Source organism: Styela clava, chromosome 8 (genome assembly GCF_964204865.1).
Source record: "Styela clava chromosome 8, kaStyClav1.hap1.2, whole genome shotgun sequence".
NCBI lineage: Eukaryota > Metazoa > Chordata > Ascidiacea > Stolidobranchia > Styelidae > Styela > Styela clava.
The window spans coordinates 1,757,372-1,777,373 of NC_135257.1; the positions used below are offsets into that span (position 1 = coordinate 1,757,372).

The 20,002-nt window shown below is 35.6% G+C and overlaps 2 protein-coding genes across 2 annotated transcripts; one reads left to right on the forward strand and one right to left on the reverse strand.

Annotated features, from left to right (window-relative positions):
* Positions 1 to 7,650: 7,650 nt before the first annotated feature.
* On the reverse strand, positions 7,651 to 14,595 carry LOC120346235 (ras-related protein Rab-23-like). The gene is made up of 6 exons (XM_039415942.2): positions 14,316 to 14,595; positions 13,121 to 13,206; positions 11,241 to 11,400; positions 10,067 to 10,149; positions 9,582 to 9,671; positions 7,651 to 8,943 (listed from the first exon to the last, which is right to left on the reverse strand). The coding sequence occupies exons 1-6, from the start codon at positions 14,468 to 14,470 to the stop codon at positions 8,786 to 8,788; spliced, it is 732 nt and encodes a 243-aa protein (XP_039271876.1). The 5' UTR covers positions 14,471 to 14,595; the 3' UTR covers positions 7,651 to 8,785.
* Positions 14,596 to 18,252: 3,657 nt separating this feature from the next.
* On the forward strand, positions 18,253 to 19,086 carry LOC120346244 (histone H2B 1/2-like). Its single transcript, XM_039415955.2, has 2 exons — positions 18,253 to 18,365; positions 18,670 to 19,086. The coding sequence occupies exons 1-2, from the start codon at positions 18,322 to 18,324 to the stop codon at positions 19,046 to 19,048; spliced, it is 423 nt and encodes a 140-aa protein (XP_039271889.1). The 5' UTR covers positions 18,253 to 18,321; the 3' UTR covers positions 19,049 to 19,086.
* The last annotated feature ends 916 nt before the right edge of the window (positions 19,087 to 20,002 follow it).

A 20,002-nucleotide genomic window follows, 5' to 3' on the forward strand; every position in this document is an offset into this window, starting at 1 on the left:
TGGACCGCGAACATTGCAAAAATAATTTTGTGGCCCCCGCAGCCTACAACTTTGGACCACCCCGATCTAGAATATATATAGTACCAATAGTGTGCAACTGTTCAACGGTATCATGTTAGTCTCCTTCGGAAGCTCTAAAAACTATACTGATGCAGTAGCGGCGGTCGGCAACCCCAGCGCACGAACTAAAACACGTTTTTAAGTTTTAAAATAATAGGAACAATTACCGTAAATTCGATGAAAAACAACGTGGTTATATTTGAAGTGTTTCATTTTATTGTTTCGCCATTATAATTATTTTTACGCCATTATTGTTCACTCCCATGCCGATATTTGCGTTTTATTCAGTTTTCAACCGTGTTATGTCGGCAGCCAGGAGGTTAAATCAAATGTGAGGCAATCAAGAATCAAGAGTCCTAGAGAACAAATTTTGGGGTTGTCTGTCGTAATGACAGAGATGTATGTAGACTCATCTGTAAAAATGTCGTTTCCTTACCTGAAGTATTAAATTCATTTTGTAAACCGAACACAAATAATTATTCGAACATGATTTTGAGATAAATGAATCTCTTAAAAAGGCAGTTTCTCGCTACGAAGTGCAAAGTAGAGCGCCATTGGCAGTCTAAATCAAAATACAAAAGCCGAGCGCGAGAAGTCTTTTATTGATAGTGATTCATTGAAGAAGTATTTATCAATTGTTCCGAAAATTTCTTTGAGGATTTGTTAAATAAAAATTCTCTCAAGGTTTAAAAATTCGCCTTCGTCCGCGCGAACGGCGGAACGACGCGATGAAGATCATTTAACAGATAACAGATAAAACAAGAGTCGTCACAAAGACATGGCGACTGGCGTAAAAATGCGACAGGCTGTTGCGTCGCAGTCTGTCGATATGTCTGTGTTGCTCTTAGCGTGGTTTTTAATAATATATATTCAATGTTTAGCGATCATCGCGCAGTACTGTTCTGACGATGATGTGTTGGGAGAGTTGTGTTGTCCATAGGCGTAGCCAAAGGGGAGTGGTGGGGGCCATGCCCCCATTTTTTTATTATATTTTGAATTTTGCGTCATTTGCAGTATAAGTGAGTAAGGCATAAATGCATGCGCCTTCTCCAACATCATTTTGCTCTATTCTTGGACAATTTACTGGAAACCGGACGTTTCTTGGCTTGCTATCAACACGCTAATCCTTTCACTAAATGAACCAAACGAGATGCAGTAGATGAAAATACGCGCTTCTATGCTATGCCTTGGAAAACTTCGACAGGAAACTTCATTGTTGCCTGTTCTGCAACTATTCACCGACAATTTCGTTCTTTTCTTGAGATCGAGAGTGCACATTTGAAATATCTTTTGTACTGCACTTTCATGTGGCGGCATTGCGGCAAAGTTCTTGTAAAGTTTCTTAAATGTCTGGGTGAATAAAGATTTTTCTGTCGAATCAAGGAATACACTAGCCAGAATTGAAGAACTAATAATGGCTCGGGGAATTATTGTTCCTTACGGATATCACCACGCACTTGAACGAGTTAAATATTCGTTTGCAAGGTGCTAGTCAAACAATGTTGAATCTTTCTCGATGTCTATATTCGGGATGTTCCGTTTATTGTCATTTCAAAAATCTTCGTGTGATCACGAATCTCTTCTGTTATTGCTACTGGCTATATGAGTAAATTGAAGAAACGAATTTGCAGTAGATTTTAAGATTTCCGACGTTTTGATGAAGTTTTTTCGTTCCTAAACATACCAGATGGTCACGACGATTTAGATCTGCTATTTGATTGAATGAATGTTCGAGACTTTCGTGTGCAGCTGATTGATTTGCGGTGTATGGTATTGTTGAACCAGCATATTTATATCCTGGATTGCTCCGGACTATCAAAACTGTGAATCGTTCAAAGTTGATATTAAAGTGTTATATATATTAGAGTTTATATATATTTACCACAGATTTAATTGAAAATAGTAGCGGGAATTTCAGAGAAAATACTTTAACCGTTAATCGGGTAAAATTAACCGGAACCGCAGCGTGACGTTTGACGTAAAAATTTAGAATTGCTATATCACGATGGTACCAAAGCATTTTCGCAGTTCTGGCCCACTAGAAACTGGATCGGTGAAAAGTTAATAGATCCAGATTTCAATATGTGGCGGGAATGGCGCAAAAATATATGGCATCTTTTGTAGTAAGCTCAATTCACTAATGCAAAGATATAAAATTTGATAAAAAACACACCCGTCGCTTTTCTAGAATAAAAATAGTAATTATCCAGTTGGGGTTAGGAATAATTTGAGGAATTTGAATTCGCAGCGTAATCTGTTTCCCTACCCTAACTGGATGATTAATCATTTCTCTTTATTTAGAGCGGTGACGGGGTGTTTTTGGGGCGGGGGCACGGCGATAAATATTGTAAATTAAAAGCGTTCGTCACTACTTTCCTGAAATGTTAATATGCTAATATCCCTGCGGCAGAATGCACATTGAATAGACGCGTCTTGCAATAAAATCGTGAACATTGTATTGTGACTGAAAACTGATTCTGAACTTATCATTGTCAAATTTTTATAATCAGCAATACGTTAAATTTTCTTGGTGCTTACCAATTAAATTAGTGATATCCTTCACAATTGAACGCCACGGAAGATAAATTAGTTATAAACTTATCATTTTTAAAGAAATTGTACATTAGGTGTTCATTTCCTGAGATGTCAGTTAACTGTCAAAAAAATCTTAACAGTTAACCATCTAAAATCGATTAACAGCCCTAGAATAGATTGATCATGGCGTCATAATGCATTTGTAAACTAACATGGCGCGGGAATCAACGTTTGATTCTAAATTGTTTCAAGCTATTATCATCCAAATTATCTCAATTAATTTGACCTTCTTTGTATACGTACAGAGTTACAAAGCAATTTGCGATGTAGTTGATTCAAATAATTCAATGAACCGCCCAGTGGCGACGTTGCTCAACTTGTCATTTATGCATCTGATTTCTCATTATAATAAGGTAAATCAAACAGTGGCGGCGCGTGGTCATTTTGACAACCGGGACAAGCTACTGCGGGACCAAGTCACCCCCATCTACGGGGACAGGATGAGCGCTGTAAGTTCTCCCATCATTTTATGAGTATAAAAACCATTCCATCGGTAACAACCAATCGGCAAAAGCGACAATTTTTAACGATAAGAAAGTGTCTTTAAAACCGGTCCAAGTCAAGGGATTAATAAATATAGACATAGTTTATTTTGAAACCTCTTTCAAAAGGAAAGGCAATATTTACCCAGATAAATACAATGACATATTAACAGAAACTTCGGGAAAGCAGACAAAACCTAAAATAAGGTTTAAAACGTTACTATGAAGAAAGGAAAGTTAATGCAAAGATAAGGACATGCGTCGCTCACTCATAGATATATATGCTGCTAGACTTCTACTGCTTGAACATATATGCAACACGCCGCGGTTTCTTGGAAGCAAAATGCTCAACAACGTGCTGATTAAAGTCATGCATCCCAGAAATAACGTCTCTGTGAATGGATAAAACAGCCAAGGAATTTAATCTATCTTGCTTCATTGTGTTTCTGAGACACGTTTTAATACGCTTCAGCGTGCTGAATGTTCGCTCTGCGTCGGCGGAAGAAATAGGCGTCATCCATAGAGCGCGCAAGTTGATGTGATGTTCAAAAAAGTTTGATTGGTGTATATACATCGCAATTCATTTTCCAATTTACCCACGTTTATCATGGGGTAAAATTTGGAGACGGTAGCCAACAAATGGATGGGAAATTGACATGCAAATTTTGAAAATTTTTTGGGGTTCATCAACGAGAACGCGGCAAGGTGTTCAGTGCGCAAACGATCGCCTATTTGATTCACCAGAATGTCACAGCATTCCTTTGCAGACAAAATCAAACGCTGCGTTGTTTGCCAGCGGCGTAAAGAAGCACTCCATGTGTCGTCGTATTTTATTGTTTCCCGGATACGAGATACAGCATCGCAGAAGTCTGAAATACACGACTGCACAGACGCTCCATCCATTAGCCTTGACTGCAATGCGCCGTATAATACATCCACGTGATAGAATATTGTGGAGAAAAAATGAAAACTCACCATCTTCTAGCAGACGCTTTAGACCAGCGGTTCCCAACCTTTCTACCCTGGCGGACCGGTAAAATTAGATTAAATGTACTCGCGGACCGGCAAAAATTGAAATGGCCGTAACAGAAAAGAATAACATATATTTGCGTCTTATAATGCAATGTCGGGCACTAAATATGCTTCTAGACAAAAAAGCACACTTTAAAACATTTCACACGAAGAATAACTATCAAATAATGTGCCGACCAAAAATTACAAATGAGTGAAACATAAAATAGTACCATATATTTGCGTAATGAAATGCAGTGCTGGGCACCCATTATGCGTGAGAAAGGCACGCATTAAATTCTCACATTAAAATAATGCACAATTAACTTCTGTGAGAATTTTGCTGCTGTTTCGTTTCCAATACAAGATTGCGAACGAGGCAAAGAAGTTTTTGCAACACGTAGCTCTGCAGCCGCGTGCAGCCGATTTCCTTGCCTCGTTTTAATCAAAGTGAGGTTTTAATTGAATCGAGTGATGAGAATGTTTTTTCGCATAACGCAGTAACTGGCTGAAAAGACGGACCACAGTTTGATTGCTCGATTACTTGGCGATGGGTATTCTCTATCAAGAGATATCTAAAATTGTGATAAGTAATTCTTTTTCAATCTGGACTGTAAAGAAGAATCACAATTTTAATCAAGCCTTTTCTTTTTCATTGGGTTCATAATATTAATTCCTCTGCAGTTAATCGACGCCTCAAACGGAATGAATTTGCATTACAATGACAAAGTCGTCGATAACTTGGCGACAAGCTCAAAATTCTACTGCGTCTGGAAAAGATCTCTGCGGCTCATGCTTTTTTTTGCGTGTATCGCGTGACCACCTGTGGGGTCGCAACAAGTTCATATCTTACTGGATTATTATACTGTTCTTGACTGTTTTCTAGTTTAAACAAGGAGATATCCATTACGTTTCATATGAATGGTCATATTAATCAGGAAAAGCACGCAGAACAGAAAAGGCACGCGTGCCGATTTTTAGGCTTCTTAATTTTGCAAGATTTGATGGAGCGCATTCGCGATGAATCGGAGCTGGAAAAGCGAAAAGTGTGAGTGATCGGCGCCAAGATGTCGCGTAATACGGCGCCAACATGTCGCGAAAGACGTCGTAATATGACGGCAGAAGAGAACTGCGTAATGAGCCAACGCAACTTTGTCTACGGTAAAGCGATTGAAACGGCATAAAAACAACAAGACAACAAAATTTCTTGCGGACCGGCAAAAAAGCTTCGCGGACCGGCACCGGTCCGCGGACCGGCGGTTGGGAACCACTGCTTTAGACCTGCCGCCTCCCTCACAGAGCGTTCGTCCCAAACCGGAGAGCTCTGAATGCCATTGAAACACTCAATGAGCTCAGACCTAATTTCGGACACGCCCTGCACCACGCGTGATTGGAAGTTCCAACGTGTTGGTGCACAAGCTGGAGACGGCGGCTACATATCTGGCGAAGGAGGTCAGAGCGCTTCGCCGAAACGGAAAAAAATGAAGAAAACCCCGAAACATTTGCAAAAAATATACGGACGAGAGGGGTATCAAGACACATATTTTTAATAACGAGGTTAAATTGGTGTACATAACAATGTAAAAAATGCGCATGAGGAAAATCTTCTTTTATATAAACTTGAACACCATGTTTCGACCCACTCATGACTGCCGCGCCGTCATAAGTTTGAGCTATCAATTTTGACTTCGCGTTGTAAGGCTGTAACACTTCTTTCAGTACAGCCGATATCCCGCAAGCCGTGCGATCAACGATTGGTACAAAGCTGTGAAATCTCTCGGTAGGTTTACCATCTTTCACAAACCGAAAAATCACAGCCAGTTGGGAAACGCACGTGATGTCAGTTGTCTCGTCAGACTGAATCGAAAGGAACTGGCAATTCTCAATTTCCAGAGCCAAATGTTGTAAATAAATTTTATACATTGAGTCGAGCAAATCATTTTGGATATCCTTAGATGTCCCTTTCGAAACAGTTGCGGCATCAAGATGATCTCTCAATACTGTATCTAGGGATGCGGTGTATTTCACCATATCCAAAAATACCCCTCTATTAGAAGAGCCAGCCCGTTCATCGTGCCCACGGAGGAACAGCTCGTGACAACCAATGAACTTCAAAACATCTATCAATCGACCGAGAACATGGCGGTTTTTCTCGACGTTTTGGTTGTGCCGACGAATAGAAACCGCGCGTCCTTCATCCAACTGTGCTGCAATATTAACATTTCCGAATGTTCGGTATTTTACTGCATTGTCCAGATGCTCCATAGAAGATTGATGTTCCCTGGCACGCTCGGAAAGATGTTTAAGATCTCTAAAACCAAATTTACACCAACGTGAGTCACGGGCGGTAGCAAAAAGTATGCAATAAAAACAAAAAAGTGCATTTTTTTCCTCGCTGTAACACAACCATTCGTGTTTTTTATACCAAGTTTCTGCGCAGAATGTACGCCGACGCTTTCATGGGATTGTTCCAGTGAACAATTTTTTGGTTGATAAGGCCCAAGACGTTGTACCTCTAATTTTTGTTCCAGCGGCAGCTGCGAAAACGGAGTGCGTAGTAGTAGTAGTGCATCAACCTTATTTATTATAAGGTCTAAGGCTAAGAAATGCGAAGCCGGAAAGAAGTGAGGAGCTCAAAAGGAATGTGGAAAATCGGAAGCAAATGGACTAAAGGTCTCTAACTGATTCAAATAGCGAAACAAGCGACAAAAACGAAGGCGAGGAAACTATCAACTCTTCAAGCAACCAGCGACCGAGAAGGAATGCGTGAATATGTCAACACTTTGTTGTAAGAAACGTCGGCATTGTGTCGTCATAATTTCGGGGCTAGCCCCAATGATTTAGTAAAAGAAACAGAAAACAAACGCGGCGAGTGGAAGACAAAAGAGAGAATACGATATACAATGAGCAACCGGGGCAAAATCGGCGTCGCCCCGTCGACGTTCGGCGAAGGCTTTGCGAGCGAAAAATGAACCATGTCGGGAGAATATGGCTAGTGTAGACAGTCTGTGCAACCGATATTGAGGTATTTTTCGACTATTTTTTATTATACCGAAAAGGCCCTATTGACGCGCCACTGAAATCAAATATGTATAATATGGTCTTTCATACAGACAGTTGCGCAAGGAGGGTGGGTTGGTGTGGTAACAGAGGTAAAGGTGGAGTATACAAAACTGTTTGTACAAAGGAGTTTGTATAACCCGCGAAAGTCCTTCAGCTTCAAATTTTGGCCTGCAGTCAACCAACTTGGGGAACCCCTGGTTTAAGTTAACCAAACAAAAATTGAAACGCATAAAAAGTTACTTACATGCACCATGAGAAATACTTCTTCAAAAGTGACAAGAATTTATTGTCGCCAAGTTGAAAAAATCTATAGATGCTGCCTTTCAGGACTGAGACTTAAGTAATGGAGCAAGTAATCATGTTTTTATGTTAAGAGTACGACACCTTCCGTAGTGCATCAACATACTGGCAATCTGTTAGCAACTCAACCCAACACACATAGTTTCTAAAATATTTATATTTCAAGTACAGAAATTGGACCCAATAGTTTCATGGTAGCACCTTTGCTAATGCTAAAATAATTTCAATTGTGCATCATACTTATATGATTAAGACTTAAAACATTATGGCTTCTCACAATCTGTGCAAAATTGTAAATCAGGTAGTAATAAGCAAGAACAAACTTGCAATTTTCTTTCAATTCGAGAATAGCTGACATGCAAAACTCAGCACACCACATGCTAGTTCGCTTAAATTTGACTTTGACTTTCCATGAAGTATTCATTCAAATCAGCTGTCTTAATTGATAACATATAATATAGCGTGATTAAATTTAACGAATCATATAGGGTTTAGAATATAAATGTAAAACAAATAAATCACCCAATAAACAGATAAAAAGTATTAGTAGTAATACTGGAAAAGAGTGCTGTAAAATTATTTAAAACTTGTATCGCAACATACAGAACGAGATTAATAGGCTACCATAGGTAATAGAAATGTGCATAAAATTATTAAAGAAATACGCACCAAGGTATATAGAGATTAAACATTAATTTGCTGTGCATTATCATAGCAAAATTTTTCAACGAAAATAAAATTTACATTGGCAAATGAGACGAGAAACAAAAGGATGTATCAAATTATCCAGATGGAATGACAAGTTGGAGCTGCCTTAATAAGCAATACAAGGTTCTTAATACATGTGGTTTAAATTGAAGAGAAATGTATCCATTCAATTTCTTTGCTCCTAAGCTTGCAGGAAATATTCAAAAGCCTAATTATAGTAAAGTTCAACAACAACATAATGATGAGTGTGGATAGGTAATTTGGTCCATTGAAATCATAAGTTTGTAACAATATGAAAAAAGAAAAACCCAGGAATATAAAGATAACATAGTTGTCTAAAGGATTATATGTTACCATTTCACTTCATTGTAGTCATATTACTCAAAATGGAAGTACCACGGGCATCCTGACAAAATATGTCACAGGGTCAAAAAAATTTTAAAATAGAATATTCTAACAAAAAATGATAGCAGAATGTGATCCTAAAAAAATAAGCAAGGCGGAACAATCATCTTCATAGATGCATAATATACTCTTGCAGACAGGTCATTCTTCTCATCTATTTTCTATATCAAAGTGCAGTTGGAAAAAAATGCTGACTTCTTTTTCCCAACCCTTGACTTATTCGGTTGTAAGGTGATGGTATCGTTTCTACCTGCATTAGCCCCGTTGTTATTATTTGAAACTGATTTGTTGGCAGATCCACCAGCAGTGTTGAAAACACCTGATAGAAAAATAATATATAGTTGTTTAACACTAGCAGATTGTCTTAACTAGATTTTGGAACTAAAGAGTAGCACAGCAGTAATTTTAGAAACTAAGCATGCCTCAGTAGTCACAAATTTTGCTGTAAAAACCAGATCCAGACTGACACAGAATAATTTGAAGAGGTTGTAGCAACTGCTGATTTTTCCATAAAATGACCTTTTTCAGCCTTGCCAAAATCAAGTAAAATTAATTTAGTCTGAGGTCTGGTTCCTGACATCCTTAATATGAGAGTAAGAAGATCAGAATTCCATATTCATGTTATATCTATTTTGTCATCCTGAAGTCAGTTTTACAAATGTGTTAGCCTTGATACAATTATTTTAGATTAGAAGGAATTGATTTTATGTTGTATAAGCTGAAATTATTTAAGAACATACTGAAGCCATTCTTGCAAAAACATTCATTTATGAAAATCAGTTTGCCGATTTCATTTAATCAATTTTCCCAGACATTTACATAGCAGCAATACATCTAGCCATGTCCCAAGCAGTTCAGTGACTTCTCTACTTTAAGATAAAGATCACCAATCCTGCCTAGAGCTAACAAGACGTTCACAAGAATCCAATGTTAAACCCAGATAAGCAATCGTCTCACCAATTTGCCTTGTAGGCTGTATTTCATCGGTTTCCCTTTGAGCTTCCTTGCGAATTTTCTTCAAGTGTTGTTGCGCAAGATAATCAAAAACTGAAATACAATCAAACAAAAATTTTCATAAAATATTGAATTAAATATTATTATGCATTTCTACTGATACAGAACTTTTATTTGCTATATATTTTTGCGATTGAACAGTATCCACAGAATGTTACGCCCTTACAACCTATATTAATGTACATTAAACTCATGGCATCATACACAGAGAAAAAAGCATCTTGAAGGTTGGGACATCATGCCAAGCATAGGAAACAAACTTAAATATTACCAATACCAAGTCATCTTATTATAAATATGAAAATCCTATTTTAAGATATCTTACTTTAATAAACAGTTAAAATCAATTCCAATTGAAATACAAACAAATGTTCCCAAACAGGATCAATGATGTTGCTGTACAAAACAGAAATGTATTCGACACCTACCTTCATTAATATTTAAATCTTCTTTAACTGAAGTTCTGTAAAATCTCAATTTTAATCTCTTGGCTAGACTTTCAACATCATCTCTGAAATATAAAACATACTCATAAATGAAAGTTACCCAATTCTGACGTGTTATAATGATTCATGAATATGATTTTTATTTAGCAAATTAACTTCGACCACTCTACAAGGTGAAAAATTCCCTCTACACTATGAATGAACCGACTCAAGTACATTATTGATGATCTTGAATGATAAGAGGAAGAAAGAATTCCAATATTTCATAAACAAGAGTAAACTCGGGAAAAAATTGATGAATTTTACCATTTCAAACTTTCATGTGTAATAAAAAAAACCTTGAATAATACATGTTTCAAAACCGTGATTCATTGGGTTTTTTCGTGATAAAACCTTGCAAAACTGGTAGATATTCATGAAATAAATCACTCTAAGTAGAGACTGCCGACTAAATGAAATACAAGTTACGGAATAAATTTTGCAAATATTCAATCAGGTGGTTAGGTCAATTTTATTTCACAAAAGTAATCTTTGAATTCATGAAAACTGGTAAAGTGAAAATGATTGAAATTCCTATATACCAGAGTGAATTCAACAAAATATATGATATAGGCTATACGCAATACTGTGTGAACAATTCAATATTTCATGAATAGATTTTGACGACTAATCCCAGTATTATACCAATATCAGTTATTGGACGATTAAAATAACAACAATTACAACACATATTTTTAGCATCATTCAAAACAAAGAATGCCTCTTACTCTTGGGCTTTGGATTATAGAATTTTACAATTGTTGTTAAAATCATTATGGGGTTTTATCTTATTAATATTAAGATATATTAAACATCACTATTGATTTGTATAGATGATCTTGAATGTTTATACAAAATTCATCCTCACATACTTGAAATTGGTATGTTGCAGATTAGGCCAACTATAGATCACAATATTTAACAATATTAGTTCCGAAATTAATCCTGCATTCAAGTTCAAAAGAGAATATTTTAACTAAAGTCTTTTCCCAATGGGAACCGATAATGGTCCGTATTGATTTTGACACCAATCAGACAAAATTTTTTTGTCAAATAGTTCCTTCCAAAATAACTTACAAAAAAGAGCAGATTAAAAGCGATGGAACTATACACTCACTGTTCGACAACTGCATCATCAATAAGATCAATTTTGTTTTGAATAAGACACGTAGGAATGTTTGGACCAACTTCCTCTTCAACCTTCCGTTTCCAATTTTCAATTGCTTCAAATGAATCTCGGTCGGTTGTGGAAAAGGCAAGAACGCATCCTTGGGCACCTGAAAATAATTTATAACAGTTCAGATAACAATATGAAGTTACGCAATATTCTTCAGGATCTAAACATGATCATGTATGTAACTGTGTTGTACCAAAGTTAGATTGTTGTTTCTTGAAAAGAATGAATCAATACCCATACAGACGTCAGCGCAACCGCAAGATTACAAAAAATTATAATTGAGTGAAGATGATGATAAAAATGACAGGCCGAATCTTCATATGATCTATTGAATAGCCTAGAAATCGTACTGAACCATTTAACAAAAGGATATAAAAATGTATCATTCGCATGTTTTCTTCTCGCTTCAAGACCCACTCAAATCACCCAATGAAAATAATAAATAATAAGTACAAAATACAGTTCTTGAGCAGATTGCTTTATCATATAACAATTGGGCTTCAAAGATAAATTTTCATTTAAGATATAAGTTCTTTATTAATATTCCAAAAAATAATTGTTAGCTTTCTGACAGAATTGGACCACAATTTTTCTACAAATTCATTTGAATATGAAAGGGATAAATGAGATAATGGGAGTATTTCACAACAGATTCATCTTTACGGAGTCTATTTCTAAGATAAATGAAGGAATAACAAATGATATATGGAAAACACAAATAATACGAGTGTTTGTGATATTCTTTAATCCTCTAGTTTTTTTATCAGTAGATATATAGTATTACCAAATTACTAAAAAGCAGCCAGGTGTAGAATCTCAACACCATAAATAGTTAATAAATGTGGCCTGCTGGCGATGTGAATAATGAATGGGTTGTGAAACCTGCCTGGGATACCAAATACCTATACAGAAACAAAAGCACTGATTATGATTAGATTTTAAAATATTAATGTAGCGTTCAAAAGTTAAATAAAAATACTTCCTGCTGTGCTGCAGATTGTTATGCTGATAAAATATTCAGTGAGATAAGGTAAGTGAAACCATGTCATTTTGAAAATATATGCACATAAACAGACAAGTACATTACACAACTGGCCTAGTTGTTGTGTTTAGATGGACATGGATAGAAAATAAATTTCACTATTGCCCACTATATTCATTTCATACGTTTACAAAAGGGACTCCGGTGAGAGAAGGGTATTTTGATAAGCTATTTAATATGAAGCAGTTTCTTTTTGTAGAAAAGTAGCGTACACATCCCCATGGCTTTGGTGCTTTTAATTAGTACTTAGTAGTAGAAGACTAATACCAATATTTTTTTTTCAATTCATGTAAAACTTTATCGTAAGCCATAAGAATCCCAATATTTATTCAATAATGATGATATTCGTTTCAAAAATACTAATTCAGCCTTCAAGTAATTGATTATTAACAAAATTATTTTTCCAACTTTGTGTGTTAGCGAAAGTGATATGCTTGAAATGAAAATATTCAATTATTTTGGAATAAATCACAAATTGGAATCACTACAATGTGAATAAGCAAATACAATCAAACCATTCAACCCAGATTCAAAATAATAAATCATCACTTAATTAACCTACTATATATTTATTGGTCATAAAATATGGCTAGACCAAGCAATAAAAAACAAAGTACAATTCTTTTATGCCATCACCAGAACTGACAGTTCAAGAATAAGCAAAATATACAACTTAGTGATGCAAACTGTAATCTATCAGCTTTGGCCACTTTCGAAATAACGAAGTTGATAACATCAACATCCAAAACTCCACATAATCAAATGGTATGCAACATACCTCTGTAATAGGCTTTGGTTAAAGCATCAAATTCCTCTTGTCCTGCTGTATCCCACAGCATTAGAAGAACATCTTCACCATCTAAACTAGAGTAAGGAAAAAAAAGAGGTTTTATTTAACAGGATAAAGAAAAGGCATTCACTCAAATTCTACAATATGTTTATGTGTTCAAATATTGATTGTAGAAATTTCGAAATAATATTTATTTTTCGTTTTTATAAAATAGAATACTTGAGGTTTCAATCATGTAAATACATTATCCTATATATATACCAGTATATTCAAATTGACTTAATTGTATTTTAAATGACCTTATAAATTGAACTTGACAATTTTTAGTAATTGATTCATTGGGTTGTACAACTATGTATAAGCTATCAACAAACAACCCATAATCAGCATCTTCACATTGAAAAAGATCAATTGTGGGAATTAATTTGCTTTAATAAAATTATTAGAATCCTCTAACTAAGTGTTAATAATCTTCAATATCTGTCATAAACAGATTATTAATGCACTAACTTCCTTTATGAAGCTCCTAGTATTGTCAGTAACAGGCCAAATTCACTAATCATGTATTAATAAAGGATTATCTCTGAATATTTTCAAGTAATCCTATTAATTAGTCTTTTCATTTTGATGGCAGCTCAGCAAGACAAATACGAGTTACATAATATAGAGGCATTGACAGACAAATTTGAACTACCATAACTTTCCTTAAAAAGGGAAACATTAACATTGGATAACAGAAGTATTAATTTACATTATATAAGATTAAAACTCAGGCCTTCATTTTTTTACTGCCTGAGTCAGCCTGACCAGAAATAAAACAGCTTAACAGCGTATGAAATAATATATCAAAAATGGTGGTATACATTGAAGATTTAATGTATTAAATCCAGATTTAAAATAACATTAGGTAAATATTCAGGAATGCATCAATATCAACGAAAAAAATAGCTGATACATAATTTCAATAGTTAATACTTCTAGTGATATCTAAGGATTGTTACATAGATTTTTTCATTTCTACAATTTCACATTATTACTTGAACCAATAATGCAGATTTTCTGTAGAATGCTATAATTTTCATGATATAAATTCTCAACATATTTGAACATAAATAATTTAGAACATTGCTTAAAATAAATATATTTAGACACTTTGAATGAATATCCATAAAAACAAACATACTTTATTCTTTTTTCAAGGAAGTCTACTCCGATAGTCTTTTTATAATCTTTTGTAAATATATTTTTACAATAACGTTGAATCATGCTTGATTTTCCAACAGCTCCATTGCCCACAATAACAATCTTGATTGCAATCTCAAGATCTTCTTCCAACATGATTATACCTTTAGGAAGACAATTGAAATTTGCTTGATTATTTTATATTCCAATGATTGACATTCTATTTTTGATTTAGGTAGAAATTTAACTGGCTGCGTAGAACTGCAAATTTTCAAAAAGATATGCCATTATAAAATAAACAGTCAAGAAATACGATCTGTACATGTGGCACTTCACTTCATCAAACAGCAATCAAAATATACGAATATCTTTACTCTACACTCTTAGAGGAGCCTAGATCTGGGACAAGTAGTGAAATAGGTATCGCCTACTAGAACAGTATAGACTAGTCAGCAAGCAGTGGAGTGCTCAGGAATATTTGATACCAATTATTATATTGCATCTGTGATTGACCCATCTTTCAGTCTTAGGATTAACTTAGCACAGTCAGACAGTAGCAGTATTGCTGTCTTGTGTTCAAATTCAGTGTCAGAGTGTTCTGGTGTTGGCTATCCTGCAATATTGTGTCTATTTGCATGACTAAACTGTGGGGAAAACATTTGTACCGTACATAGAGATCATTGTAGCCCACCAATCTATTCCTATTGTGTCTATTTGCATGACTAAACTGTGGGGAAAACATTTGTACCGTACATAGAGATCATTGTAGCCCACCAATCTATTCCTACAATTCTACAGACATACCGGTAGCCTAACCGCTGTACCGCCGTATGGTATGGCTACAGCCGCATTCGTTTTGCGTTAACGTATAGCTGCGTGGCCGTATCTAAATAATATATTTTCCCAATTCTAAATATAATCTAATACACAACATTTCAACGCATTAATGCAATGATGCTACGGGAGTAGGCTACTCCGATAGTAGACTTACACAAGTACCGGTACCGGTACATTGACTGATTGAGAACAGCCCCGAGTGATAACGACGAATAACAAGGTACAAGGACAACGTCCTCGCCAATGGAAACGTAGGTGAAGAGAAAGGCACTGTAAAACTCTTGGAGCAATGTAGCCCACTAGCGACTTAGCATCTGGACTCCGCTGTTAGGGATGGGCCGGGACTCAGATTTGAGTCGAATCCAGGCGTTTTTTGGACTCTGATTTGATATCGAGTCCACGTCGTTTCTACCGAGTCTATAATCAATTCTGTTTTTACTAATTTACGCCTATGTTTGTACTTTTACTCCTAAAAATCACACTACATACCTTAACTAGTTGAAATTCAAGGTTAGATATGTAACAATATCACTCGTGTGTATTATAAACATTCCTAATAAAAACAACGACAGATATCCAGATAATATAACGCAAGTTAAAAACTATTGATAGCTTATAACAATGATGCGCCAGTCGCCTTCAAACTATCTATCTTTTTGGTTTACATGTGGTACACAATAAAGTATGTGTTAGCGCAATATTTTTGGGTTTTCGAATCGCGTAAATAAGGGAATCTCATCAATACCTCTTTTAAATTGAGTTTATTACGTGCAATCCTTTCTCTAAAAAGGGAGCAATGAAAAGCATGGAGCGTTTTAGAACGTTTACATGAACTACTAAATTGCAATCATTGTATTGACGACGAGTGTCATCTCTCTACCATTTGTGCACGCGACATAGCAAATTTGAGGCTAGGAATATCTGGAATTATAGGAAGGCATTGTAGACAAAAGCTTTTTTATTTTTCTTATTGACATGTAAGAATTTCTAAATAGCCGCCCAGAATTGACGCAAAGTGGTGGGCTGGAAATCCAGTTCACAGCCAAGGCGCACATTGACCCACGTTTACGTTTGTATAATGGCCGACAGAAGAGAAGAAAAATTGTATTACTATGGATTATTGAGAAAAAAACTTGGGTACTCCAGAAGTACGTGTACTAAGATGCGGACAATGGAACACCGTATGTGTACCAAGTTGAATTTAGGTCATAATTTTAGGTACAAATACTACAAAACTCACTTGAATAGTCCCCGAACTTGTAATAGAACTGAGATAAGAAAAATTGGAAATGGCCTAACCCTAACGTGGTATACACACTACGTTCCTGTGTCCTCAATTTTTAGTACGCATACTTCAGGAGTACAGAAACTTGACTGTAATCACATATATCTTAATTTTCGTTTTAGCTGCTGTTTTTCTTTAATTGTTTTCGTATTCCACGAATCCTAGTTATTGTCTATCTTGTTGTTATTATTTTGGCTGCAGTACTTTGCTTATACATTTGCTCTAATTTTTTGAATACTTTTTCAAGTAGTGTTGTTACATCTTGACATTAGTTACATTGATTAATACATTGAGGTATTCGCTCATGAATGATTTGAAAATGTTTTTCTTCTTGATCAGGTATCGGATCACGGATGTTCAATTTCAGCTGCTTGCATGTATTGAGATAGCCATTCCAATGTTCCCCATAAGCATGTTTTGTTGTGATATCTTTTTTTTCTGTCACTTTCTTAAGGTTAATTTTTTTAACAATAGGAGTTTATGACTAGCAGAAATTTCTTCACTGTGATAAATTTTTCTAATAACATATCCTGCTATGTAATCTAAAATTTCGATTTCTTTGACTGTGAGATTGGTGGTTATTACGCTTTTAGACTTAGTATTATAGGCAGTGCTGCCATCGATATGAACCCCAAAATAAGGACAGAAAAACATAGTAATAAGATAACAATGAATGAAATAAACAGCATGTATTCATGCAGTGCGACCCTTGTATAATCACTGACTCTTGGTTTGATTCAATTTCTTGAGCAGAGTTCTTGTGCTTCTGCCTTCTGGGTTGCATTGTGAGCATAAATTGCTGCTTTACCTATGGATTCCAGGTAAATGTGGTCACATTCACAAAACTGCAGTGCGCAAAACACTGACCATTTGTTTCGTTAATGTTTTTACGTTTACTCATTTTATATCTTATGAAGTTCCAGATCTAAACCAAATTCAAAGTTTAATTTACCGGTATATTCATTCATAAAGACACATGTCACTTAAAAATAAGGACAAAAATATTTTCCAAGACAAAGGCCTTCAAAATGCACAAATCTCAAAAATAAGGACGTTATGGCAGCCCTGATTATAGGTCAAGTCAAGAAAAAATCTTCAGTAAAAGGTACAATACCTGAGATAGAGTGAGACCAAAACGTATTTTAATCATTGAGATGGAGTTATAAACTTTTTATCACTTTCAGATGTCCCGTGTATCGTGCGCCGAAACATTACATTTTCGTAAAGTGAGGTTGGTTACCCCTCCTCCCCTAATCCCTATCCGTTTGTCGATAAGCCAACATAACTAGACTAAGACATTGGTTATTTTGATACGTTGTTGATCCAACAAAACAAGATGTCGTTGTCAATAATATAGGTAATACTGGCGCTCCCATTTTATATGTACAGTCTCTGAAGGTTTATGACTTCAAGCCAAACATACACTATATCGTCTGAATGCTTCGCGGGCCGCACAAAATTCTTTGGCGGGCCGCAGGTTCGTCACCCCTGGTTTAAATGGACAAGCGCCAAAGACCAATTGTTTTGCACTTTTCGATGTATATTTAAATGTGAAGACTACTGATGTTGTGGCCATTAAAACAAGTATATAAAATAATGGATAAAGAGATGGACTCCAACAAAAAGAACAAATATTAATTCCAACTCAAACAACTTAGAATACAAGATTCTGAATGTTATCCAAGCAAAAGTAGGATTCTAATTCGGCGGAGAATGAGTTTCCCTTTGCTGTTGGTAAAAATTGTAAATTTTGGATTTCGTCTATGACGTCACAATAAAACAAATTGGTGCTTTGAAATTTCTTTTACGAAATTTTGAAAATATGGTTTCGAGTAATGTGGCGAATGCCGCCATCGCCATCTAATGTAACGCCGCAAATGGGCAAATGGACAAGAAGAGAGGGAAACGAGCAATCGAATTCGTGAAAAGGTGAGACTAATTTTTAACCTTTCAATGAAGGTTAGTGGGTATTACTTTAATATAGCCTTGGAAAAGATATTAAATTTTTTACGATAGAAAATAAAACTAATTAATTCTAGATGATAATTTCGCCCTTTCGTCTCGTTACCAGTGGGAGTTGGATCTTGCAATATGCCGAGTCCGTCGACTTTAAACAACTTAAAATAACCTGTTTAATAGAACTCACCGATTTTAGATGAAAATATTCACTATGTATCACCGTATATAGTCTTATGGATGTGCAGAATGAATTAAATATGCATTTGGGTTTTAGTATGCCACCGTCAAAACGTGCCAAAATGTCACCAAGTCAAAAATGTCCACAAAAGTCAAGTGGTGGTAGCGCAGGGAGAGCGAAAAAGGCCGAAGAAGAATGCTTTAGAAACAACATGTATAAAGTTTTAAAAGAGATTTATGATGACACTGGAATAACGAAACAAGCTATGAATATTATGAACAGTCTGGTAAATGAGTTGTTTATTGCAATCGCCACGGAAGCCAAAAGAATAATGGAGTCTGGAAACCGGACAACAATGACAGCAAGAGATATCCAGAACGCCGTCAAAAGTATTTTACCAGGCGAACTTGAGAAGCATGCCGTGTCAGAAGGAACGAAAGCGGTTGCCAAATTCAAATCGTATACATTCTCTTGATGGTGTGATTATTTGTCAATAAAATGATTTATTAATGACATTTTATCTCTTTTGATAGTCTCCATCTCCTTTTAATAGTCTCTAATAGTCTGATACTGCTACCGTGTTCCCCCGAAAATAAGACCTAGCCTGAATTTTGAAAATGATTTTATGTAAGCCTCCTCCTTAAAATAATACCAGTCGAAAGCACGAATTTTTTCAGGGTCCTAGTCGATGGCAAGAACTCTCTCCTACGATTACGCTCTATATGATTAATCTAAAACGTGTGAGAGAGGGAAAAGGTTCAATTACCCGAGGTAACGTGAGGATCACGCCACGATTCATATTTCGTATATATATTTGAAAATTCGTAATCTCTACTTTATAATTTTATTTTTGATAATGAAAATAAAAGACATCCCACAAAATAAGCCCTAGTGTTATTTTTCGAAGAAAAATTGAAATAAGCCTCTGTCTTATATATTTGGGGAAACACGGTACTACTGTTTTATTTTTTAAATTTCGCGCTTATTAACGGCGGTCCAAATTCTTTATATAGCAAAACTGCCATATTGTAAATAGATGACATTTAGTCAATTAAATTAATTTATACAAAATTTCAGATTCAGTTATAACATTAAGCACAAATAGTCAAATTTCATATATTGACAAAGAAAATTGTTCTAGAATTTACAATATATATAAAGCTAATTTTTCGTGAATAGAAATAAAGCCACTATGACTACTAATGTCTGTAACAAGGTGGAGAGTATTTCCTGCGGTAAATTATGAAGAAAATACTCTCCACCTTGTTACAGCTTTTAAACCGATCGTGGGCCGAAGGGCGCGTGGCAGGATTCGATTCAGGGAAGAAGGACAACCCTCTGTCATTTTATCGCCCGATACCTCTTACGAGTAATTTTTGTGAGGTTATTGGAACGTATGGTGACCAACAAATTGAAATGGTTTCTCGAG

Coding starts and splice junctions, on each gene's coding strand:
- LOC120346235 (XM_039415942.2), bottom strand. CDS start 14,470: ATGTTGGAAGAAGATCTTGAGATTGCAATCAAGATTGTTATTGTGGGC. Junction 10,150..11,240: donor GATGATGCAGTTGTCGAACA/GTGAGTGTATAG, acceptor TTTATATTTCAG/AGATGATGTTGAAAGTCTAG. Junction 9,672..10,066: donor AGATTTAAATATTAATGAAG/GTAGGTGTCGAA, acceptor ATTGTATTTCAG/TTTTTGATTATCTTGCGCAA.
- LOC120346244 (XM_039415955.2), top strand. CDS start 18,322: ATGGACAAGAAGAGAGGGAAACGAGCAATCGAATTCGTGAAAAG. Junction 18,366..18,669: donor GCAATCGAATTCGTGAAAAG/GTGAGACTAATT, acceptor TTTGGGTTTTAG/TATGCCACCGTCAAAACGTG.